Below are 26,080 nucleotides of genomic sequence, written 5' to 3' on the forward strand. Positions count from 1 at the left end.
ATAAAACATTAACATTGAATTACTACCCTCTTCCCACTGCCCATCAAGTGAATTAGCCTCATTTAGGAAAATATTCCCTTTGGACTCTCCCTCAGTGAGGCCTCTGGCTCCACCGCCAGCACAGCAGGCTTGAGTTGGTGGTGTTGTTTGCTTACTTCCAAACAAGAACAAAAGACTTTCTTGTAGGTCAGCAATCTCAGGTACCCATCTTCACTTTGCATTTTTACATTTTACTTATTTATTGGTGCTGAAGAATAATAGTAAATTTGCTAGCGTTAAACCCTAAACCTAGTCCAAAACTGTGGTGGCTTATTTTGCTACTGTATTTATTTTCCCTTTATGGCTTGGATATGCTGGAATACAGGCAAAGGATGATCACAGGAAATAAGATGGAGTTCATTAATCTCACTGGCAAGTACTTTTAGCTGGTCTGTCCTGAAGTACACTTCATTCAGACTGTAAAAGGACTTATTGGGGGCGGGGGAGTAGATATCCCAAGCCAAATGTGACAAATGTCCCTTACCAGTTTGGGTTAATTAAGCCTGATTCAAGAAATCTGCCAGACTGATGCATCTCGCTTTGTGCAACAACCCACATAGTTAAAAGTCTGAAAAAGAAAATATTTGGTATATCTGCCCTTCTAATATCAAATGTATCTAAATTACTCTTACGACCAGCATAGGGGGGACGTGTTCGAAGTATTCCTATGGTGAGCACAAGGGGAAAGTATAGCCCCCACTACATCGGCCAACTCAGAACATCTCATTCATCCATACTACACTCCTATTACCCAGCACCAATGCATTTATACACACACACAGACACACTTCATGCTTTTGCATTCATCACATTACTGTCGGTGTGTTAGTCCAGCGGACCAGTCTGTGTCATACAGCTATACAGACTATGACTCTTTGGTTTGAGCCAGGACAATGGCATGAGCTCTTCTAGTCTTACAATAAACCATTGGAGTGTACCACACTCATTAAATAAGAACTAATCACAAACTAAGAGTGGTCAAAAACCATTTTGAAAGTGAAAAAAAAAATTCTAGAAAGAAGACTTGATTCATTATGTGATCTTCAAATGGAATCAATCAGTGCAGACTACTGCTAAGTGATGCTAAACATCAGGCTAACCAGTTATTAAGAGCAGCACCTGGTTAACTGAGCTAGTACCAGTACATGTTTAAGGACAGACAAAATCTCTAAAACTTAACTGTCTAAACAGAGTGCCAGAACATCAGTTCAGTTGGTTTAAAGATCATTCTCAGCAAGTTCCAATGTCTAAAGGTGTGCAAGGCATAACTGACATTTCTTCTTTACATCAATATTCTGTGGATTTAAAAAAACAAACAAACAAAAAAAATGCTTTGTAGGTATTCACTTAACCATATCTTGGCACTCTGGGGTCCATTATGTAAGCAAGGTCAAACCATACAAAGACACACTTAGGAATTTCCCCATTTCCCCCAAAGAACACTCAGCAAAGCATAGAAACAGTGGTGAAGCTCTGACAAACAGGAGGAGAAAAATGAGTCATGTCACCTACATACCACCAGTCACTGTAATACAACAATGATAAATATCTAGTAACGAGCTAAAATAGTGCCCGACAAAACCCTGCCACAAACAACCCCCACACAATCCAGCGAATGACATAAAAAGAACAGACTGATAAAATAGCTCAGATGTGGACAGACAGAAGCAGTAGCAGAGTGAGAAAGAGGAGAATGTTTTGCACATATGTAGAGCAGTGGTAACTGTTACAAAAGAGTTTGAAGAGCAGGCTAATTTGGATTGTTAATCCCATAGAAAGTTTAAAAATAGTGTTCATCTCTACTTTCATTTTTAGTTCATAAAAAGCAGAGTAGTAGTAACTCCAACTGGCAAACAAATGTAGCTAAAACCCATGCTGTCTGCACTTCCAGATTAGCCAGTTTCACAATGCTCTGGCCTTCCTAGACATAAAATGCATGAGTTAATGCTGGAATTTTAACAAGAACCTGAACCCGCATGTTAGACAGTATCAAAAAACAACAGAAGAGCTCAAGAGGACAAAGAGTGCAGCTTAAGTCTAAGGCCACGGCGGTTTAGCCAGCACCTGTCTGGCACTGAGGACAGTCACTGTTGTGCTGCAGGACAGAGTGTGCAAGTCACAGTCCTTCTGTACTCTTGACCGAGGGATGTAGAAATCACCCACAGAATTTCCCATCAGTCTGGATCTCTCTCCACATTTGGACATGGAAGTGAAAAGGTCTGCACTGCCCTGACTGATCAGGTAAATCAAATGGAGAAGGACAGAATGTGCAGAAAAGCCAACATGGTGAGAGATTGTGCGAGCAGAAAAGCCAGCGAGAGAGAGAGATGGAAAGAGACGGATTATGGCACCAGCATTTCAAAACTAAAGAAAGGAGTGCAGTAAAGACATGATTTCCCTCAACCTAGTCACTGCACTTGGTAATGGGTTGCGTTTGTTTGGGGTAGTGGGAGTGAGATCAGTTATCAAGAGACTGATTGTCTTTGAGGACCTCCTTGGGCATACCCTCCAATTGGGTGTGTGGGTTGGCAGGTGCTCCTTCCTCAATGCCAATGTTAACTGTAATGTTGGTGTAGAGGGGAAGGTATTCCCGAGAGAGGACTTCGTACTCCAGAGAGTTCATCCCATCCAGCTTCCATGTCTGCTTGGTCTTAGCCAGCATGTTAAACCTGCAAGGGGGAAAGAAGAAAACACATGTGCATTTATCCATTGTGAAGTTCAGGGTTTGGCAGCCCAACGTCCTCCAATACACCAACAAAAAGCTAAGTGAACCACTGTGAACAGGACAGAATGTTTTACAGACTTCTCAGGAATTGTGGTATACCAGCCCAATGTGAGTGTGCAGAAGAATTGGGAAGATGTTGGCAGGGCATTCCAGGTGTTTAATGAAGCAGGTTAAAACCTGTTGCTCACCGTTTTGGGTTGACCTCATTGCCCTCATCAAGCTTGTGTTTGATCATCTTGTATCGACCCACGTTCAGGGAGGGACGGGTGATCACCATTCCAGCTAGAGACACCCTGAAGGTGGGGGGTGTATATATTGATATACTATAATATTATATTGATAAACATCTTACATGTACCACCACATTCCTCCAGTCAGGAAAAAAAAAAAAATTTAACTGTCTCTCAAATTGAGGTCTAAAACGGTGAGTCCTCCTCTGGCAGACCCCATCTCACTATCCTCTTTTACAACCCCCCAAACACACATACCGGATTCCAATGTCGTCGTCCTCTCCACCCCAGCCCCAGTAGTTGTTGGGGAAGCCATTCATCTTGAGGTAGTGCAGGGGGGTCAGTGCTGAAACTCCTCCAAAGTACATATTATAGGGCAGCCTGGGGTACAGCAGAATCAGAGCTAATGTAAGGGTTAACGTCTGGAAGATCTCTACTGCTAGAACAGAAAAAATGACATGAATGAAAAGGCTGTGGGATGCCATCAGGAGGGCCTGTACGTTCAGCACTGACTTGTATCCGAACTTGTCCATGGCGACAGCAGCATGTTTGGGGTATTGGTCGCAGGTATAGGTATTGCGGTCGTTCTCTGGGATCAGGTCCACGTCGTGGAAGAAGAGGCAGTCCCAGTCCGCCTCGCGCATGGCCTCACGAAAGCCCACGTTCATCAGCTTCGCTCGGTTAAACGTGTAGTTGCCAGCCTTTTACCAGACAGACAGGCATGTATATATTAATCAAACAAAAACACACACTTAAATATACACAAAAAGCAAACATTTAAATATGCACAAGTTTATCACAAACAGAACCCACACAGAACCGTCAATGTTTTTAAGCCAACAGTAATCTAAAAAAGGTGATAACGCAGTGAATACAGTGATGGCTGTACTGGCTTGGTGTCCACCAAAGCCTGCCACTATTACTATTATGTGGTAGGGCATCACTGGACACTTTCAACACTACGGAGCAACGCTCATTAAAGCTTTTAAGGATGTGTAGCCAAACCCAGTTCTGATATATAGCTGATTGAGGAAATTTAACTGGATATAATAAATAAATAAATAAATAAAATAAACAAACAACAACAAATTGGATAATCATTCAAATGCGTTACTCAACAGTTTATTAATTGGCGTGTGGACAACAGGCCATAGCAAATCAATTAAAATCATTTAGAATGGTTTTGCTATTAATTTTCTTTGGGGGGGGGGGGGGGATTTTTTAAGTAAAATTATGTAAAACACTGATTTATATAAAAGTTTATGAACTTCTGGTTACTATAGCGACATCATATTTCATTTTGTTATTGCACTACCATGCAGCAATAAATGACTTCTAACATTTTTACTTTATGGCGTATACATGAATAGGTATCCAGGACCAGGACAACGTGCTGTTGTAACACAAAATACATTTACAGAATTGGCTGCATTTGAAGCTTAACCAGTTTTACATAGCTAGTTAATGAATATAATGCCATGACTCCACAAACTACAACATGTTCAATAGGTTTTGGAAGCAGTCTGCTAAATGCATCCAAAATATAAATACATTTGGGTTAGAATATTCTAATGACTAGTATTATTAGTGCTTCAGTAATTTGGAAAGGGTAACATTAGCATATAGCTATTATCTTATTACATCAAATGATCTTAATTGTGGACTATGCTGCTGAGCTGTATGTCCTCACAGACACAAAGTTCCATCCTACCCATCAAGCTGTCCTACCTGGAGTACTGCACTGGCACATAGAAGAGTTTGGTGATTAGCAACACGCCCATAAACACTTTGCCCCATGGTTAGTAGGCCTAACTAAGTATTAAGTACTAATTAAATATTGTTATTATATAAGTTAATAATTAAGTAATATGTAGTAATAAACAGTGATAAGTAGTAAAACAATGTGTTGTTTATCCATTTTCTCCTTATGGCAATCCATTATCATCATCTAATACCTGGTTTAGTTCATGAGTACTTCAATATATTAAATCATGTATGCTGCTGAATTTTAAAAATCCATGCGCGCATCAAGAAGGACTTTTATCTTCAGATTAGCTCACAATACATCAACTACATGTTACTTTCTACTGCAATTATCTATGGTGTTTTTAGAAGTAAACACAGTTGTCAAGATAGATGTTTTTAAAGAGGATTCTTTTTTTGTCTTAACATTTTCAGCAAACTTAAATGTCCATGAAAGTCAAATACAATTACACTGGGAGCATTTTCTGGTAGTGTGATTTAGCTTACCGAATTGACCTACCTATTGGCTCCAACAATGAGAGCATTTTCTGTGGTTTACCTAATAAAATCTTAATGGCATTTGTTATAAGGGCATTTAGAATGTCAAACTATGCTGCCTATAGGATCATTTATGTTGGCAGAATTTTCCAATAAGTCACAGGAGTAGAAATAGTATTTCAAAAGACTTGTATTATATTCTGACAAGGTAGCATAGATTGATAGATAGGATCTATAATTATGCACCAAGGTAGGACATTTTGACAAGCTAGGACAAATTGACAAAACACCAGCATGCATGTTGTACTTCTTTGGAAAGCCATCTTATTTTTGCATGTCTCATGTGACACTTATTTGTCTTCCTTAATAAAAATGCTCCCAGATCTTGCTTCTTTTTTTTTCTTTCAGGCATTCAGGTTGTCACAAACACGTTTGGTTTAATAGAACTTAAATTTGTAAGTATTTGTAGACAATTTTTATTGATAATGCTGAATAAAGGTTTTCATAAATGTTCTGATTTAATTTCATCACACACACATTTCATTGAACGTACAGGATCTAACAAAATCCTCAACATCTTCTAACAAGGCCTCATATCGGAGCTCAACCCCCTCCTAACACAAGGTGGGCAATATCATGGTTACAGAAAAGTCTTTTTTTCTGATGGCTTGTTTTGCTCTCTTTAAGCTTATCCCTCAGGAGCCTCATAATGGACTAAATCATTAAGATGACCAGAATACTTTTTAAAAAGCATATGAATAGTCATACAAATGGATGGCCACTTATATGTAAACAATCATATCCTTCTCAAAAGGCAAATGTTTGTGTTTTATATGTCAACATAAGGAATATTATACTCTGAACTGCAAATAGAAAAGTTGTTGCCCCACAATTAGTCAGGACATTCAGTACCTAGCTGGTGAAGTACATTAAAGATAACATAACATTGTCTGAGCTTGTACTTGTTTTGCACTTCTAAGCATCAGCACTGATCCCTGTTTTTCAACAGTATTCAAGTTCAATTGTATACTTAACTCTATCCTACTATACTGGCTAGGATACATTCTTTGAGTAAATAACAGCATTTTTGTAAGTCACTCTGGATAAGAGTGTCTGCAAAATGGCAAAAATGTACAATTGTAAATGTAAACATACTTTAGAACAAATATCCTGATAAAATGGAGAGAACAATGTTCAGTGAGCAAAGGGGACCCTGTGGTTAACCAATCACTAAGAAGGATAGGAGATGCAACAAAAAGCGGGGGGGGGGGGGGTGTCTTTGAAGAGTGTACAGTAGAAGAGGTAGTGAGGTAGTTTAGGTGCCAATCACCTAAACATGATGTTTGTGTGTGTGTGTGTGTGTGTGTGTGTGTGTGTGTGTGTGTGTACGTGTTTTTATGTAACACACCTGTGTCTGTGTATGTTTATATATGATTGCCTCACCTGGTGGATGACGTAGATACTGTAGCTAAGCTGTTGCCGCTGTAAAAATGGGTGTAGGTAGTAGAGCAGGAACTTCAGGTGGTGCTCTCTGTTTCTGTGGGGGATTACTATGGCTGTGCGGTGACGTGCCTCACAGTCTGGCGGCCGATAGTGCCCCCCACGTACCACCATTGGGTTCTTCCGTGCTACCTGGGCAAGAGTGAGCCCCGAGGGGAAGCTAACATGGATTGGTCCAACTTTCAGAAAAAAAGGGGGAGGAGATGGGACAAAGATATATTTTTATAACAGTTACCACAACAATCATTTGTTGTTATCTCAGCCAACAAGTTACTGAACAACTAATCAGCAAGCAGCAATTTCAAATTCATGTTGAAAGTGTGGAATAAAACATGTATGGTAATTCTTGAGGCTGGCAGCAGTTAAAAGAAAGTTGAGTCAAAATACTAAAACACCTCATCAAATGTTAAGAGCAGGATTACTGTTTAAGTCAGAAAAGCCCTTCTTTTTCAACCTTAGTTCCAACCAATACATATAGCACCTCGCCTTGTTCTAAAATACCAATGCTACAGAAATGTTGATCAGCAGGTGGGCCAGATTAACACCTAAAATGACAGATCCCATGGCAAAGTAGTCTTGGTTCAGAGGTGCAGACAGACAGGGAATGTTGCACCCTCCCCAAGATATTCACATTTTTAAAGCTTACAATCTGTGTTAATCATCAAAGGTATGCGCAACATGTTGGGCAGGTATGACAATTACTGTAAAGAAGACAGATGAGGAATGTTTAACTACATGCAGGATGTAGGGTCTGTAATACAACATGGAAGTTCTATTCCAAAACTCTTCTGTAATTCTAATTCATGCTACACCAGAGCTGTCAAAATGTTTTAGAAATGTATTATAATATTAAAATATCAATATCCAGCAATGGTTCAAAATATCTGTTTAGTACAAAATGTTTAGTATTTGTTAAGTACAAAAAGAAAGAGAATAAAGTACAAAACCAAATTGTAACCAGTTTGGAAAACCAGTCGCTATAAATACATCTTTCCTTCCATCTCAAGTCTGTTATCCACCACATGATGCACTGAATTTCAATCTGCTTATAAAACGGGACACATTTGATATTATTGTAGATCTAAAGTGTTGCCTGCAAAATAAATATAAATATAAATATATATATATATATATATATATATATATATATATATATATATATAATATATATATATATAAATATTGGACCCGCTGGCAATAGATTAGTCAGTGACTAATAAAAATGGCATAGAGAGTATGTTGTGACAAAAAAAATGCTTCTCGGAAAATAAGAACAGCGATGAGTCACTTCTTTTTAAAAATCTAAAGTAAATATTCTGAAATTGTCAGTATAATTTGATGAGGTGCCTGTGTTCATTTACATTTACTGATTCCTCTCTCCCCTCAAAGCATCTTGAGCTTTAGAGTGTTCCGCAGTGTGATGCTGGGCTACTCTAAACTCACCAGTAAGCGGGGACGTTTTAGGGCAGTAGGGCATGTCCTCCTTGTTCTGCACGAAGATCAGGTGCGACAGATTGGTGTAGACATCTGCACCGGTGCGGTTCTGCCCGTGGCCTGCTGCCCCCGTTGCCTGCCCTGACAGTGTGTCCAGCTTCCGGAATAGCCGGAAAAAGTACGTCACCCTCTTCTGGTAGCCCTCCCGGGCGAGGAGTGCCATAACGATGAGCTGGACGCCCAACAACATGATCAGGTATCGCCATTTGGAGTTCAGACTAGGCATGCTGCTGGTGGGTGTGTCAAGAGTTTCTCACACTGCTTATTTTACTCAACGTCAGGAGGAAAAGAAAAAGAATAGAGTGTGACTAAGGTTTACTCAACCTACGGCGGTCGCATCCCTGACAACAAGGGCAGGCCAAATGCAAGGCATGAGAAATGTCGCCACAGATGCGTTTGGACAGATCCAAAGCTCTAGAATGATGCGCAGTTACAGATGAACTGTAACACAAGGAAACTAAAAATAATGTAGTTTGTATACTTAAACAAGATATGAATACACCTATATAAGAAAGTTTCCTTTTCAGCCCTGATTCAGCTGGGCAAATATTTAAATGTAAACAGTGATATGGTGAAGGGGTGGACACAAAATGCAGAAGGCACTTAAAATGGGTGGGTCTTCAAACAGCGACAAATAAGGTAAATCTCCAAGTTGAGCTTTGCTTTTTGTTATCCATGCAGTTTCACAGGCACGTTCATCATGCTCCCATGCTTAGCAAGGACGTGGCAGTTCATGTCACTTCCTGCTTCTGTGTAGAATGTATATCAGGATTCGTTTTGCTCTCTACTTCCTTCCAGAATGTTCAACAGCGGCATCCATGAGAAGTGTCCTGATGCCAAATGGCCTGTTTACAAGAGATTAACGAGTCTGTCAGGAGGCAAGGAGCTGCTGCCAAAGCCCCTTAAAATCCAAGGGAGAGAGGGAAAAGGTCTGAGGGGTACTGAGGGGTGGGTGTTGCGGGTGTCTGACACCCACTGCTATAGTCTCATTGTGTCACGATCCAGGGGGAGGGTCCATCACCATGGCTGGCATAAACTGGGCCAATCACACATCACTGTCTGAAAAACAAAGGGAAAAGTGGAAGGGTTACAGAGGACACATACAGAGCGCCATTCTTGACATATGTTTGACTTGTTTGTGTACTCCCCTCCTAGGTCGGACAAATTTCCACATACTTCTGCAAAGCACTTAGCAAACCACACACACCAAGTGGCAAAGCTGGAGCATTTTTATTTTACAAGTGGAAAGGCTGCAGTCAGTTCCAACATGGCTTCCTTCTCAGACATGGTCTGTGCTGATGGTGAAGGGGAAGCAGCATGGAGGCCAGCATAAAACCTCCAACACGACTCGCAGAAACCACAGCCACCAAACCCGCACACTGAGCTGAGCGGATGCGATCTGTTCCCTCAGCCACTCACGGCATCACAGACCGCCACTGCCATCAGTTTTGAAAAGCTTTAATCCACCTCAGGCTGTTCTTAAGATCAATTAGCGCTCATTAACACAGTCTCCTCTCAGAATGCTAATCCTAATCCTATGGCACCCCGATTAGTGAGACATGGTAGAGCGACAACTATGTATTTGTGTGTGTGTGTGTGTGTGTGAGCAGTTCTCTGAACATCTGCATGGTCAACTAATTTAGTAGAATTACATGACCCCTGCTCTCTCTCAGTCACTCTCGTTCTCTTGTTTTTTTGCTCTTTCTCTCTTACAATTGCCATCTCAGCCTCTCGGTCCACCTTATACTCTCGCCCTGAGAGTAAAGAGGCTCTCAAAGAGGATGAAGAGACATGGAGCCTGAAAAGAGGAGAGGGAGACATGGTAGGATCTTTTTTGGGTGGATTTCTGATAAGTACTTGAGGATGCGTTTTGATGCAAGAAAGGTAGCATGCAAATAAAGCAGCTGGTGTAGTGGGAGAGGGGACAGCATTGAGGACTCGCAGCCTCCTAATGTAAGGTAAATTACAGCCTACACCAAGGGTCCGAAATAAATAGACAAATAACTAAACTGATGAAACATTAAGATAAAAACGGGAGAAGTCCATTCGGGAGCATATCCAACTTTAATGTCATGAACATTCAATGTGCTGTTGCTGGAACTACTGGAACTAGCATGGGCGTGAATAACTCGACCTTTTGTCAGGCCCAGATAAGCATGTTATCTTCCTCCTTTCCCCACTCTTCCTCATTTACAGCCAAGCTGTGCACAGCTGAGAGAGGTCACAGAGAGGCGCAATAGGAAAGGCTCAGACGCTTCTCAGAGGCCATTAATATGACACTTGTGTGCATTCTGCAGATCTAAGGTGTATGTAGATACTTGGTGAAGGTGGACGTGGTGAAAAGAACATGTGTGCTTGTGTAAATGTTCCTGTGTATGTCTGCCATGGAAGCTGCAGCGTATTGTGCTAGTCCACTGAAGTGTGACAGAACAGTACAATGCAAAAGAGCGCAATGGCCACAGGCAGGACAGCAGTTGTCTGTGAACTCAACACTAATGTTTAATGTTACTTATAACAGATTTGCTACATTGCCATTGATCTGAAATTCAAAAAAAAAAAAAAAAGTTATTTATTGTTGTCTGTGTGTGCTCTTCAAATCAGACCAGGGAAAATGATCTTAATGAATTAAGTAAAAGCAGTGCACCTGTAAAGCACTAAATTACACTGTTGTTGCTACAGTAGCTGTTCTTATTCCCACTTGTCGAATTCTAAAGTTAAAGCTATCAGGATGGCTAAGAGACGAATGCCTGCCAAGCTTCAACACACACACGGGTCAGCTTTTTGTGGGCATGCCCTGGAGCTTCTGTGACAAGTAGGCCAGGGGAGTGGAGATAAAGGCCATAAAGACACCATTAGTGCGGCCAGCACCAGTATGAGGGCCTTAAGCACATGGCACACACTTAAGTGAGCACAGATAGTCGAGCTTTGGCTTTACAGAAGGGGAAGGAGTGGAGGACCTTGCTCTAGTTCAGGCTCTGCTGTCCAGTTTATTCTCTGCCAGAAAACCAAAAGCAAACACAGTTAAGCGAGAGCTCTCATGAGGGGAGGCAGAGGCATAAGGGGGAATGGGTGAGATGAGAAGACTGAAAGGTCAAAGGATTCATGAGCGAGGCAGGAGATCAGAAGAGGCAGAGGCAGGGGGAGAAATAGAGGGAGAGATAGGAGCAAGGGGAGAGAAAGAGAGTCCGCACCATTTGATGGCTAGACGTCAAGGACATCTGGAGTGCATGCGGTCTGGAGTGGGGCAGGGAAAATGAGAGAAAGAAAAAGAGAGAGATGTACAAGGAGATCTTTTGTGCTGGAGCTGTTAAGCTGCCAATCATCTACTATATCTACTACACATCTACTGTAACGACACGCCCCCACTGTAAGGCTGGGTCTTGATCTATCAATCCATCATTTTATATATATATATATATATATATATATATATATATATATATATATATATATATATATATATACACACACACATATATATATATATATATATATATATATATATATATATATATATATATATATATATATATATACACACACACACACACACACACACACACATATATATACATATATATATATATATATATATATATATATATACACATACACATATATATATATATATATATATATATATACATACATATATATATATATATATATATATATATATATATATATATATATATATATATGTACTTCAGTACTGAAGTTTAGAGCCTAATGTAGCTAGTAATGTAAAAGTATTCATACTATTTAATATTAACATTGTGAGCCACAATTATCACACCCTTTTCTTTCTGACAGTTTCAAACCTCATGGAGTTACTCAGCAATCTCAGACAGCTTGTTTGTGTGGGTTTTGACCCATGTGTAAATGTAAATGTATAAATATGGACAAAAGTGGCAAAAAATCCAGGCTTTAGACAGCTGCTGGCTGTTATGCAGAGCCTATACTTGAAAATAAACTCAAGCATCTTTTCCATCAGTTTATTTAAACACTGTTTTTCGTTACATTATGTAATCCTACACACTTTACAGGCTGTTTGAAATCAAACAAGTGAATCAGAAAGGAAGCCTGCAAAATGCGCCATGAACCCAAACTTTGCTATTCTTTTCCTTAATTGTAATGAGCAGGCTTTGAAACAAGCATGGATTTGCACCTGGTTGCAAAGCCAAATATCACCGTTTTACATTCTGGATTAAAGCGAAATGAAAAAGGAGAGGCTAATAACTTGGAGGATCTGACAAATCTGTAACAAAACGGTGGCAAAGGTGCTAATACAACAAACCCAAGAAACCGTCTAGGGATCCTTCATCCCACTCAATCTGCCAAAATTGAGAGTATCTAAACTTGGCTTTGGGATGAGTACCTAAACATCAACATGACAGTACTACATGGCTTATGTTAACCAACGGTGTAACCAACAGTTCATAACCAAAGAAGTGCTGCCATTCAGTACAGCAGAAAAAAAAGTATTCAGCTGAAGTGTGACAAGTAGTATGAATTGAAAAATTACATTTCCAAAACAACCAAGTCAAAGACGGCATTCCCAAGGGTTTCAAATAAATGGACTTTTACTGAACAAACTGCCTTAAGCCTGAAAAGGATGAGCCGTTATTGTCCCTCGCCTGGAACCTACCTTACCTGGTCAGTAAGGAGTAGGTGTTTTTGGCCATAGTACATTTATTTTTGATTTACACTGTATTTTGATAATGCAGTTTATTTTGCAATTATTATAAGCAAATTATATTTATTAAATTTAATAAAATATCAAGTTCACTTTTCAATAAATGGATGACCTTCTTCATCAGAAGGGGTGTGTGTTTGTATTATCATAATATTTATACTGTGTTATTAAAAAAGGCATCATTAATTGCATTTATTTGTACGATGATTAACTGTCAGCTCAGATTTCATGATCGTGACAGGCCTACCTAGCCAAGTATGCACAGTCCATTGGGTCCCCAATTTAGGGAGCCATTTGTAAAACAAATCCTGAAAAACCACAACTAAGTCAACATCCACTGCAACGATATTCTCCAAGCACCAAACCCCGTTTTGCTCCTGCCATGCAAGACGCTCCCATCAGGTTTCCTTCATTCAGTTTCCTCTTGTTTATGTTCATAAATGACTTTATTTATATAAGGGACTCATTAAGAGGTGTTTTCATAAAAAGCTGAAGAGATGCCAACCTGTTACACTGGCATCTGAAACATGGGCTTTCTATTTTGCTTAAATCCAACTGTGTGGGATTGTTAAGCTCAAAGTATTACCAGGTGTAAGAACACAACCTAGTGGTTCTATGTGAAGCAAATGCCAATTAATGAGTTATCAGAGGGGGGAAAGAAGCAAGCATGTGCTATCTTGAGGTCAGGCCTGCACCACCTGAGAAACGGGATTTCAAACCACCTGGGCCATGTGGAAGAGCCTGCTCTCTAGACAGAGTTTACAGCGCACAGCTCTGTGGTATTCAGACTGAACCTCTAGCCCCCAAGACCAAGAGAGGAGAGAGGAGAGAGAGGGTGAGAGAGGAGAGAGAGAGAGCGAGAGAGAGAGAGAGAGAGAGAGAAAAAAAAAAAGGTGAGTCCTCAGAGCTCTCACTGTGAACACGATGGCAACCTGCTGTTTTGACTTTGTTGTCAAGCATTAAGAGCCACAGGGATCAGTAACATCAAGCTCTAACAAATAGGGCAGTGTGTTTTACATTTAAGAGAACCCAACAAAAGCTGTTGGTTAACATGGCAAACTGAGCTGGGTAGAAAACAAGGCCTCAAACAGGCCTCTTCAATATAATATCCTTTTCTACGATATAATATCCTTTTCTTCATACTGTTAAAAGGCCAAGAGACTGGGGCATACAAGGAACCAGATTTCTGATTTCTGTTATAACTGTCAATATATTACTATTATGACTGATTATGGCTGTCAATATAAAGTGGTGGTGAATTACTCCAGGAACAAACGATATTGGCACAGCACGCAGAAAAAGACATCCATTGCAAATGACAAATTTGACAGCTATAATTAATCACTAAACAAATAATGAATAAACATATCCTGAATCCTTTTTTATCCAGTTCTTGATGAAGCCTGTTTAACACCAATTATTTAAAATTGCACATTTGTTAAATTAATAACTAACTATATTTAATTTGGCTGTTTTTTTCCATAGGGCAGGACAGCTGATCCAGGGCCTTTGTTCATGGTGTTAAAAATAAACAAATTAATAAATAAATAGTTTCTTCTCTGAAACTCTGAAAACTGACCCTACCTATCAAAAGTCAGATCCTGGGTCAATTCCTTTTTAATGTATTTAATTTCAACAAAAATGAATATCCCCTCAGTTAGGGCCAATTTCTCAGATAACAATTAAGTCTTAAAGCTAAATACCTAAAAGGAATCAACACTGACATTTAATCCAAAACTAAATTAATCCATATCCCGGGCAGTGATCTATACTCTATTTTTAAATTTCACGCTCTGTTTGATGTTTTTACAAAAAACAGCTGACTTTCATTTGCTGATCATTCTCCCTCCAGAACAACATCTACAGGTTTGCAGTCCTCAGCTCACTGTGTGCATGTCGAGTCCATCCATCTAGTATTCCACACAAGTCTTTCACACATGGCTTAGCGCTTGTCTTCCTGTAGAGACTGAGAAATAGGGATTTTCCTCAGCCTTTTATTAGCTATACCAACAGGCTGCCCCACAGCAAACAAAGCAATGTGCCACTGCCACATATGGCACTGTGCAGTGGTCACTTAAGTTACTTGGGAAAAGTAGCATCTGCATACACATTAACTCTACTGGATGTAGTCAACTTTGATCCCTACAGGTTATGATACTTGATGGAAAATGGTGAGGTAGTTTAAGTACGATATGACAAAAGGAAGCAAAAAAAATGTGAACCAGAAGATATTAATAGATAATTATATTCTCTTAAAATGACACTAGTAAAAAACAAAGGCAACAAACAACCCCCCCCCCCCTCCATTAATCAATGCTCTTACCAAACCTGCCATACCTCTCACCTTTGTCAGTGGGGCTTTGAGCAGAATGTGGGCAAACAAGTACATGTGAACAAAACCGGCTAAAGGTTTCAGAATAAATAGGGTGTGTATGTGGAATGTCTGCAGTGTGTGCATACTAGAGATAACCTTTACAATAGGGACTATGAAAACACAAACCGCGAACGGACAGCTGAATTGCCGCTAGGTATTTTATAATAAGTGGATACCACTAATGTGCAGAACCATTCAGTACAAATATGTAATAAACGTGGACACCCAAGGTGCTTTTAACTCCAGTGAATATAATACAATAAAGCCAAGTGTAATAATGCAATGCCATATCGAACATTCGTCATTCTTTATGGACTTGCCATCACTGTCATTGATATGGCTATTATTTATTTATCTCCATTTGTTATTAAGTAGTAGCTGTCTGATTCTTAAACACGCGTGCACTGTAACTCATTTTCCCTCCAGGGGAGACAAAAACGCTGTCGTTTAACTATCCCTAGTGTTACCTAGCTAAATGTCACAATTTCATGTCTGGATTCCGCGCGTAAAGTAACCAGGGTAGAGGATAAAAACAAAACGGAGGGAGAAGCTGCGTGCCTTTTAACCATTCCGACACCTAACATTACATTAGATAAAGTATTGGTAGCTCGACTGTCATTTGGAAGACTATATACATGAAATAGCTCAGACTTGTTTCTGTAAAGATTCCGAGTTTGCATGTGTATTTTAGCTGAGTTAGCTAGCTGTCCTACAGATGAACATCCAGGTCTGGTTCCGCAAGAGCTCGCCAGAGAGGCAGTCTACGACATATTATAGCCAGCTAGCTAACTTAGCTACTCAGCTAACTAGGTACAGCTACCGCTCAGAACATCTACTTTAACATGGCAAGAATAACATTAAGGTTAAAGACATAACTATAAGTTTATTATACAAGCTCACCACTTGACTCCAAAGCTGCTTGTTTTGATTATTTAGAAGAAACGACTTTCGTGTGAAATCACATCTGGCACAAGGAAACGACGGGATCCGTCTTTGGAGTTGAAAGCGTTATTTCATACAGGAAGTGATGTAGTTTGGATAACAAAGTGCGCGTGGAAACAAAAAAAAAAAAAAAAAAAAAAAAAAAAAAAAAAGCTGTGAAGTTTAGCCAGCTTATCTTCTTTGGTTGATACGGTAGTTTATTACAGACGAAGACGGTACAGATAGCCTTATCGGTTTCATTCCGTTTGTTTGATTAATGCTAATAAAAGAAGTTGGCTGTAAATGTGTTCATTTTAAACGGCCACTGAAACACCAGTCAAGGGGTTCTTTCCCTACGTCAGACGTTCTGCGTCTTCAATTTCAAGCAAAGCTTCAGAAAAGTTTCAGACCAGTTCTCGTGGTTTAAAGTCACGCATAAACAATTCGGCGGACACTTTCAAAGTTCATCTAAAGTTCACCAAGTTTCCAGAGAAACAACAGAAGGACAGAGGTCCTTCTGAAAACTGGGTACTCTACATCTCTTTCTACGGTACACTGCAGTACTCACTTAGAGTCTTCTTTGAAAATATATTTGTTCACACAGAAGAGAGTACACAATTAAATGTAACAGTATGTAACATCTTGAAGCTGTTTGTCTTTTGTATTTTGTTCAGATAAAAATACAAGTACTGATATACACTTTTCTGTCTACCGTAATATCAATAATATTAACTTTAAAAACAATCGTGATCGTTTTGTTTTCTAGAATGTCAGTTGGGCCGTACTCACTTGGTCCTCCGTACCAGCTCTACAAGCCCTAACCCAAATTGCACAGCATGATTGCAGCTCTGTGGAGTAGTCTCTGTTCTGGCCATAAAGATGTGCACAGATAGGATTTAGAGAGCATTTATGCTCATTCATCTCTGTCTAGCGATGCTGCCACACAAATCTTTTATATTGACTAATTTGATCAGGTCGTGGCTCAGCTTCCTGACCGAAAATTGTGGGACTGGGTGAGAAAAGAGTTACTGGCATACACGAGTCTTTCACCTAGTTACATTATCCATAAATATCAACTTAAATACTGTAAATACAATATATTGCACATTGTGAGGATAACTGTAGAACCATCTCGTGTTGCTACTGTCAAATTGCTAGGGCTTTTAATACCCTCGTAGTTTTAACAAATGGGCTAAGAAACAGTTTAAAAATCCCAGAACTACAGCACAGAATTTATTGTAACCACCTTACCCCCTCTTGTGGTTAAAGGCAATACTACAAGCATAGACTGAGCTGCTTTACCTTTTGGGCATGCTCTGAAAATGAAGAGTAAGAGAGAGAAGCAACTGTTTTTTCAAGCATACTGCAGCAGTCTTCACTCCTCTAGACCAGCACAGATGAGACCAAAAGGAGCCACACACACACACACACACGTCAATATTTACATCAATGTGTTCAACCACAGCTATAGGTGAAAAGCATCAAAATGTAATGACTGTTAAAAGTACTTAACAAAGGCATGCACAGTATGTGCATGCTGTATGTGCTGGTTCTGTACTTTATTGTAAGTCATAGATAACTTGCATTTGAGGCACACTCCAGAGAATGTTTGAGGGGTACACAAGTTTAATTTTTATACTTTTTCAATTGCTATTGTGTAATTGCACTGCCTTTTTTTAAAATTTAGTTTTTTGAAGTTTCCACCATTATGTCCATCTTATACATCACTTCCAACATGCAAATTGATATTCAATACCCACACCAATAGGAGCTCGGTACCATTACAATCCAATAGAAGACTTATTTTTCTAAATCTTACATAGGGTGGTTTTTCTGTACCATCCTGTACCTGACTGAGAGATGACGTCTTACATAGAGGTCTGCTGAAGCCTACCCAGAATCCTTTGTATAAGCCTGCAGAGGCCTCTGTTCTGTACAGACAATTTTCTAAGGATACAGAATCTCTATTATCCTGTTTATCTTATTGAATTACTAATCTCAATGTTTAAACTTTTTTTCCCCTATAAACACACATTACCTCAATACCATTTACTGAAATTGTAGCATCCTTTTGTGCCCAAGCAGTTCAAGTCACCATTTATTTAGTGGTTAAATATTCAAAACAATCTTTGAGATTTTACTTAGTTTAATAAAAAGACAAGGAAAACCAACTTCTTGATTACCAAAATTAAATTCTATTTCACCAACCTGTACATATAGAATAACTCATTCTGGTACTGACATCTAAACAAAAACCATAAACTACAAAATAATTCTGAAGTAAACCTTGAGCTTGTTAGTTTTATGGAAAACATTTTATTGGTTCTTTTTACTGTGTACAATTTTAATATGGCGAGAACATAAAATGTTGCAGATGTGTGCAGGAATCTGTGTTTGTATACACAAATAGCAGTAAAGTCAGTCCCTGTACTCACAGCTGAAACTTAAAGTCAAGAACAATCTTCTAGCCAACAACAATACACGGTCCTTACAAATGCTGAAAACCACAAAATTCAAAAGGAAGGGGGAGGGGGTGGGGGGTGTCATGCTAATGCCGATATGGTAGGGATATCTCTATTTGTAGAATTCATGTTCCTGCTCATCCTTCTTGATAACGGTCTTGTAGGCCTTCTCAAAGTCCTTAGCGAGCACAATGTAGCGGTTTTCACGCACAGCCAGCATGCCAGCCTGAAAATGAGGTGTCAGGTTACATAAGGAATGACATAATTCTGTGAACATTAAAATACACAGTAAAATTCTGGAGGGATTTGGGGACCCAAATGCAGACCATGAGCTCCATCACTCCGAGAAGCTGTTCTAAAGTCTAACATACCTAATCTTGTCCTTTGGTGGCACTTGAATATTAGAACAAGGTGACAGATGTGCACAAGTATTCCTGACACTGCATAGCAAAAATAACTAGTTTCTTTTGTTCTCAAAACATTTTAGATTCTAGTTTAGCCATAATTTGTTTTGCCCTTCCGTACACCATGTCTATTTTCTCTTAGCAATAATACCATATAATACTAATTGGAAGCATTCTATTACGTTTCGGCAATGCCAACTCAGATACCTTTGATACAAAGGGATGAGGTGGTTCAGAGCAATAACAAATTGTACCTTCTTTACACTGGAATTAATGCTGACCACAGCCACTTTAAGCCAGTCTCAACATAGTAAAGATATCTTAAGAGGTTAGATCAGTAAGAGAAAGCTCTTTTTATGCCCACCCCCCCCCCCCCCACTCACCTCTTGGCAAATGGAGTTAATGTCTGCTCCAGAGATCTTGTCTGGCCTAGCAACATCTACACACTGGTTAAGGACAACAGACTGTATGGATATGAAGCACGCACCAAAAGTCTACAAATACAATGCACACAAACAGATTAAGTACATAACTAATATGTTGCAAACAAATATGGTTCTTAAATCAAATCAAGTTTTTTGCTTGTTTTTATGCTACTATTTTGGTTCTATTCAGATAAGAATTATACCACATATTGGCCAACAACTGAGAACAACTACAGATGCCCATTTACTGTTTTTGCATTCTACAAAATAAAAATATAAAGCATTATTGCAAGTTTTATTTTTAAATGCCCACATGAATGAACTGCAAGTCTAAAAGCATATTTAGACTGTAGCACTTTTGATTCTGGTTTTTCAGAAGAGACAGTTGCAAAATTCAACATAGTGGCCTTATTTTTTGTATATGATGCTTTACCATCCATCTTGTAACCTAACGGCAATAATTCTGTTTACAATTTTCTCATTCACTTTTCCATACATTTCTTTTTCTACAGTAGTCACAAATTTTGAAAATGGCTAATTCTCAAAGTGTAGCAACAGCACATCTTAAGGCACTGACCTGCCTTGTACAAGCCCCAATGTGAAGTGAGCACCAAAGACTGCTTTTATTACATTGCTGGCTTAGGCAAAAAAAATGCAGCAAGTAAGCCAGTTTTCTTTGGTGCCTCAACAACTATGCAATTTCACTTCACAGATAAGGTGCAACTGTGATTGTTTAATTTGGTGACTGTTAACGTAGCATTCTCCATGACAACCTGTTTTGTGGGTATGGCTTTCTGGTCTAGTGGAAAGGGCTGGTTAGTGGTTGGAGAATGTTCAGAGAACAGGCTGAGTGGTGAGGATACAGTCCTCCAGGTCCACCTCTTCAGACAGATTCATCTTGCTGGTAATGGTGGAGAAGATAAGCCGTTTCTGCCGCCTGTCCGGCAAGGGGAACTCAATCTTACGGTCAAGCCTGCCAGGTCGCAACAGAGCAGGGTCAAGGGTGTCTGCCCTGTTAGTGGCCATGATGACCTGAAAATACAGACAAACCAAAAATGGCCAGAGGTACTAGGCATGAACTTATTAGGCCTGGAATACATTTCCATCCTTGAAGATATCCTAGAGACATTAAATTTTTTCCAGTCCAGGCTGCACTGCATTCAGGGTTCCCACTCCAAGTCAAATGTTCAATTCCCTGACTTTTCCACCAAGTCACATATGACTGAATCCAAATCTCCTGACACTTTCATTAGCATAACCATCCAGGATCCAACCTGGATGGGAGAAATTTCAAAGTTTGCATCTTTCTCTAAATGTACTCATTTACATATGGAATGACAGGTAAGGAGGACCAACATAGAAAACTGAATGTTAGGTGGTATTAGTGTATCTTAAATGGAGAAAAAAAACAAACCCCAAACAAACTGGATTTCAATCCGGTTGACCAGAAGACACATTCGAGGGCCTTGCATAAATGAATGTTATTGCATCTTATCCAGATGTAATCCTGATTCTCAAGAAGCATATTATGACCAGCATCATCAGGGCCTTAATTTTTAACCCTGAGTATTCTGGGATAGCGGCGACCTCACTTCCAGGCTTATTGTATATGCAGTAAGGAGGACATTTCAGTCTTCTTAGAAATTCTCAGATGCAACATCACAATACAGGCCCAATATTGTGATATTTGATTAATATTAAACACAGGTCCAAACGCACCTTCACATTGACATTCTGGTCAAATCCATCCATTTGGTTTAGCAGCTCAAGGAGGATTCGCTGCACCTCTCGGTCAGCTGGAGAGGACAGAGTGATCAATAGTCATTTCTAGCCATGAGATTAGGCCTTTCAGTGACAATAAATGTATATATGCTTCCTGGCAAGATTTTATGCATCAATACACTATTTCTGAGAACACTTGTTGCACTGTGGCATTACTCCACCCATCAGACCAAAACTCTGTTGTACTTTTAGCTTATTTAGAAATTTCTCACCGAGAAAATTGTTGATAAACGTCCTTGCATACAAATATTTCATGCATGACCCTCCAATGCCTCAGAGTGAACACAGAAAGCACTACCTCCAGTTTGCGCATCGAAACGCTTGGTAGCAATGGCATCGATCTCATCGATAAAGATGATGGCCGGGGCGTTCTCTTTAGCCAGTCGAAACACATCACGCACCATGCGCGGGCCTTCGCCAAGATACTTCTGAACAAACTCTGAGCCCACCACGCGAATGAAGGCCGCTAATCAGTCAAAAAACATCAAAGAAAAGCACACATCAGCATCATATACAAACTGGTGCACTAAATCTATTGGGCACCCAACAGACAAAAACTGAAAGAGCCCAATAGAAGAAAGGGGACATATTAGCATATTTAGATTAAACTAAACCTCAAGTCACTGCACAAGCAAAAAGCATTACACAAATGGGAAAAAAAAAAAAAAAAGTTAATCTGTAGGTAAAAACACACATGGAGGCAGGACCTAGAGTTACCAGTAGTGTGGTGTGCCACCGCTTTTGCCAGCATGGTCTTCCCACAGCCGGGCGGCCCGTACATCAGAACACCCCTTGGTGGGTCAATGCCAATCTGAAATAGAACCAAATAACTTGTGAGCAGCCTGCAAAAACGCCCACAGGTCCATGGCATCCATGCGTGCACGCACACACAAACCTTTACCTGTTTGTAAAGCTCAAAGTGTGTGAGGGGCAACTCTACTGCCTCCCGCACTTCTTGCTTCTGTATGTCCATACCACCAATGTCAGCATACATCACATCTGGTTTCTGATCTAGAAATCAGTCATTTTTTTATTTGAGTTAATAATAAACATTCTAAATATCTGTTCTCAAAAGGGTTCACCATTTTAAATGAGAAGGCCTAACTGGCAACTCCATAACTGCTGTATTTGTGTAATAACTTTTTAATTGTCCTGGATTGATGCTATTCTAAACAAACATCTATAAATATGACAAAGTAGGATCAAAAATGAAGGGGTGCACAGGCAGGTTTACAAGACATCCAGCATGTACTAACAAAAGATGATCCATCCTCAAAGTCATGGGAAACCTTTAACCTGTGGGCAAGCACCCACACACATAAGGGGTGGCAAGAGGAGCTAGCCCAGGAGTGCTTACCTGAGGTAAGCATCATGATACTGCTGTCTGCCTCTGGAGGCAGCACATCCACAAGTGCATTGCTGTGCTTGTGCAGAGCCACAGACGCATTGGGCTTCAGCAGCTCTCTGTCTATTGTACTCAGGATGCGCACATAGTAGTTGGAGCCTGACAAGGGACACATCCAACATCAAAGTGTGAGACCAACTTACGCCTAAGTAGCATTTAAAAAATTATCCAAGTTCTCATATTTAGGGAAACAAGACATACACTGCAAATGTCATTTAGTGGTAAATGAAACCAACTGTATTGTTGCAAAAATCTTCATTGAAATGCTTTACTGACATATTTAAGACTTCTACAATGACTCTGCATACAAGTCAGCAGCATGCAACTGTGTACCCACAAGAGCACATACTGTGTTTGGCATCGCATCTGCAGGGCTGAGAGTGTTACTCTGCAATGGTTAGCGTATTCCTTTACAGATTACTGATTATCTATATAAAGAATTCTGTAACTTCTGATATATCAAAAGATTGCTATATCAATGTACTGTAATCTGATTATTTTGCATTACTTTTGGATTAATCTTTAACCCATTAAATGCCAGTTTCCGAACACTGGTTCACTAAAGTTCTAGTATAACCACCAAAGAACTCCCACAAGCTCTCTTCTCCATGCAGAGACAACACAGATATGTGAAAGCTGTCCCATCTCCAACAGTCCAGCACTGATACAAAGGCCCTTTGTTGCAGAATGCCCAACCATACACTTTTGATTGAGATTATTCCCATTAGAAATTGCATACTAGAAAAAGTGAAAAAAATGTATATCGAAAACTGAATCTTAATCTGGGGTCTTCACTCCCACCACATTATAACCAGAGTGCATCATCTGATAATGATCGTCTGACAAAACTTGAGAATAAATATCGGTATTATTTACTGGCTGTTTAAACACCACTAACCTGAGATTTATGACGTAAACGTACATTTATTTAATCAACTTTTACTTAACATGTACAAAGTATTGTGAAAAAATATGCACAAAACAGGCATCCAAGGTCACGTAAAAAAAAAAAAAAAAAAAACTTGGGTTCACAACGAACAAATCCCATGTTCACATGAAACAAATCCCATGTTAAAATGTTTAGCACTCAAACTGCATTTCTGTGCATTAATTTGTTCCCTTAAAGGGAATTAATCAATTAAAAAGACCCAAAAGTGGGAACACAAGGCATGGAACATGTTTTAAAAATTTTAACACAGGCAACTCTCAGCACTGCTGCTGCAGCAGCAGCATGAACTGTTCACTTGATAAGAATCATCAAAAAGGGAGAAAAAGCGAGAATTTTTAAAAATCATCCTTATTAAATTGTAAAATATTAAATTGTAAAGTCACCATTTTTTAAAAAGGTACATGTAATCTACTTACTCTCTTTTTTCTGTAATGGTATAAAGTTACCATTTTAGAATCTCAATAACACCATTAGATGTATTTCATAACTACCTAACTATTGCATCTGTGTCTGAAAAACAACCTCTACCTGTGGTGGAGCCCACAATGGCAGTGTTCTGGTCCACAGCCTCCAGGAATTGGCCAATGACGAGGGGTATACTCTGTATCCGCTTCACTTCCTCCTGGGCATGGAGAAACTCCTTCTTCAGGTTCTTCTGCTCATCTTTAATGTACTCCTCCTGGACCTCCAAAAACTCCAGCTCTTGTTGTAACTTCTATATTACACAGAATGATTATGTTCACGGAAAACAAAGGTCTTCTGTAACAATAAATGTTAGTCTAATGAGACCTTGAAACATGAAGTCATCAACCAATACACTCAGTACAAACCTTATATCTACTATAGAGGTCTTCCAGATCCTCTGGTTCGGGAGCCAAGAAAGACAAGCCGGTCTGGGGCCGTGAACTAAGCATTGCCGGTACGTCGTCCTGTAGAAGTGCACATTACAGACATTACGATCCAGAATGCTGCCTAATTAACTCGGACTAAAACAAAGCTTCGCACGAAAGTAGGTTAATACGTATAGCTAGCCATCTAGGTTAGCTAGTTTCGTAGGCAACGTTGCTATTGAAGACAAGCTGGCTAACATTTATTCAGCTAATAGGATAACAAGCGAGCCAACGTACGGTTAGCTAATTAACCAAAGTAACTTGCTATCGAGCTTTCTAAAACAGCTAGCTAGCTAGCATAACTAGCTGGTCGTCCCAACGCACAAATAAGCATTTTAAACAGCAAAAACCCAAAACAATATTATCCCCGAGTTATGCCAAGGTTAATCAGTTTCACCTCAGGAAATCCCGACTTCATGCGTAAACAATACGACTTATTTTAGTCAGGTTAGAAAGCGAGCTGGCTTGCTAACTAGCTACATGTACACTGTAATTTATGTTCTCTGAGAGTAAACATGCTAGCTAAGTAGCCAGCTAGCTAGTTAGTTAGTTAGCTTTGATAGCTAACCAGAATGGCATGACAGGGCATTTGCTCCGATTTGAATGAATATGCACATATTTCTCACGATAACATCGTTTGCAATGTTGTCTAACGTCCGTTATCGTATTAGCAAGGTATGTGTCAGCACTGATACGAGCTAAATAAGATACAAAATTTACAATAAATGTTTAAAAAGGAGATAGTTATACATTACCTGAGGTTTCTCAACTAACACTCCACCGTCCTCCATGTTGGATATAACGTTACTGCTACTGACGTCATTACAACGTAATCGCGTAAACCGGTAGTCAGGATTTAAATAAATCCATAAATAAAGTAGGATACTCTGTTTCAAGGGCAAAGCATGCATAGTCTTTTTAAAGCGTCATATTTTAAATATTTGTATCATACCAAATTATTAAAATCACCCATATTCCTCTATGCTGTTTTATTTTACTTCATTAATGATTTGTTGTCATTGCTGCTTTATGCAATTTTGACAAAGCAACAGACTGGGTAGAATTATTATACCACAAACGTATAGTATTGGTCATTTGCAGCCATTGTATATAAAATTTTTTATACCGGCCCGGTTTTTTCTTTCTTTTTGCCTAAGTGTAAGCGATATAATATCATATTAATGGAAAATAATAATAATAATAATAATAATAATAATAATAATAATAATAATAATAATAATAGTATTAGTAGTAGTCGTAGTAGTAGTAGTATTAGAATTTTATTTAAAGGTGCCTTTCAGGATACCCAATGAGACCGTACATAAACGCATAGATAAAAGCTATGTAAAGGTTAAACGGGAGATAGAAGGAGAGGAAGGCTTTTTATCTATTAATTTAAATAACTATCATAGAAACCGACAACTCAATTTTGAGATAAATCTATCGCTTTCTGATCTCTGTAGTAATAAAATGGTTGATAATTGTTCTGGCTAAACACAAAAGTGTGAAAATGGCTCCCCCCTTCGAATAAATCTACAGTGTG

At 39.3% G+C, this 26,080-nt stretch overlaps 2 protein-coding genes across 3 annotated transcripts; both read right to left on the reverse strand.

Annotated features, from left to right (window-relative positions):
- Positions 1-127: 127 nt before the first annotated feature.
- On the reverse strand, positions 128-16,303 carry si:dkey-199f5.8 (beta-1,4-galactosyltransferase 3). Its single transcript, XM_027005357.2, has 7 exons — positions 16,200-16,303; positions 8,179-9,288; positions 6,679-6,914; positions 3,508-3,695; positions 3,253-3,375; positions 2,953-3,057; positions 128-2,708 (listed from the first exon to the last, which is right to left on the reverse strand). The coding sequence occupies exons 2-7, from the start codon at positions 8,453-8,455 to the stop codon at positions 2,498-2,500; spliced, it is 1,140 nt and encodes a 379-aa protein (XP_026861158.2). The 5' UTR covers positions 8,456-9,288; positions 16,200-16,303; the 3' UTR covers positions 128-2,497.
- A 2,045-nt stretch (positions 16,304-18,348) lies between these two features.
- On the reverse strand, positions 18,349-25,356 carry psmc4 (proteasome 26S subunit, ATPase 4). Of its 2 annotated transcripts, none has more exons than XM_027005400.2 (11): positions 25,293-25,356; positions 24,478-24,576; positions 24,176-24,362; positions 22,651-22,797; positions 22,195-22,304; positions 22,011-22,104; positions 21,592-21,759; positions 21,231-21,307; positions 20,375-20,543; positions 19,470-19,525; positions 18,349-18,908 (listed from the first exon to the last, which is right to left on the reverse strand). In XM_027005400.2, the coding sequence occupies exons 1-11, from the start codon at positions 25,326-25,328 to the stop codon at positions 18,795-18,797; spliced, it is 1,257 nt and encodes a 418-aa protein (XP_026861201.1). In that variant the 5' UTR covers positions 25,329-25,356; the 3' UTR covers positions 18,349-18,794. The 2 variants fall into 2 exon arrangements, with proteins under 2 accessions (XP_026861201.1, XP_026861202.1); XM_027005401.2 differs by lacking the exon at positions 25,293-25,356 and adding an exon at positions 24,935-24,970.
- Positions 25,357-26,080: the final 724 nt, after the last annotated feature.

Source organism: Electrophorus electricus, chromosome 5 (genome assembly GCF_013358815.1).
Source record: "Electrophorus electricus isolate fEleEle1 chromosome 5, fEleEle1.pri, whole genome shotgun sequence".
Taxonomy (NCBI): Eukaryota; Metazoa; Chordata; class Actinopteri; order Gymnotiformes; family Gymnotidae; genus Electrophorus; species Electrophorus electricus.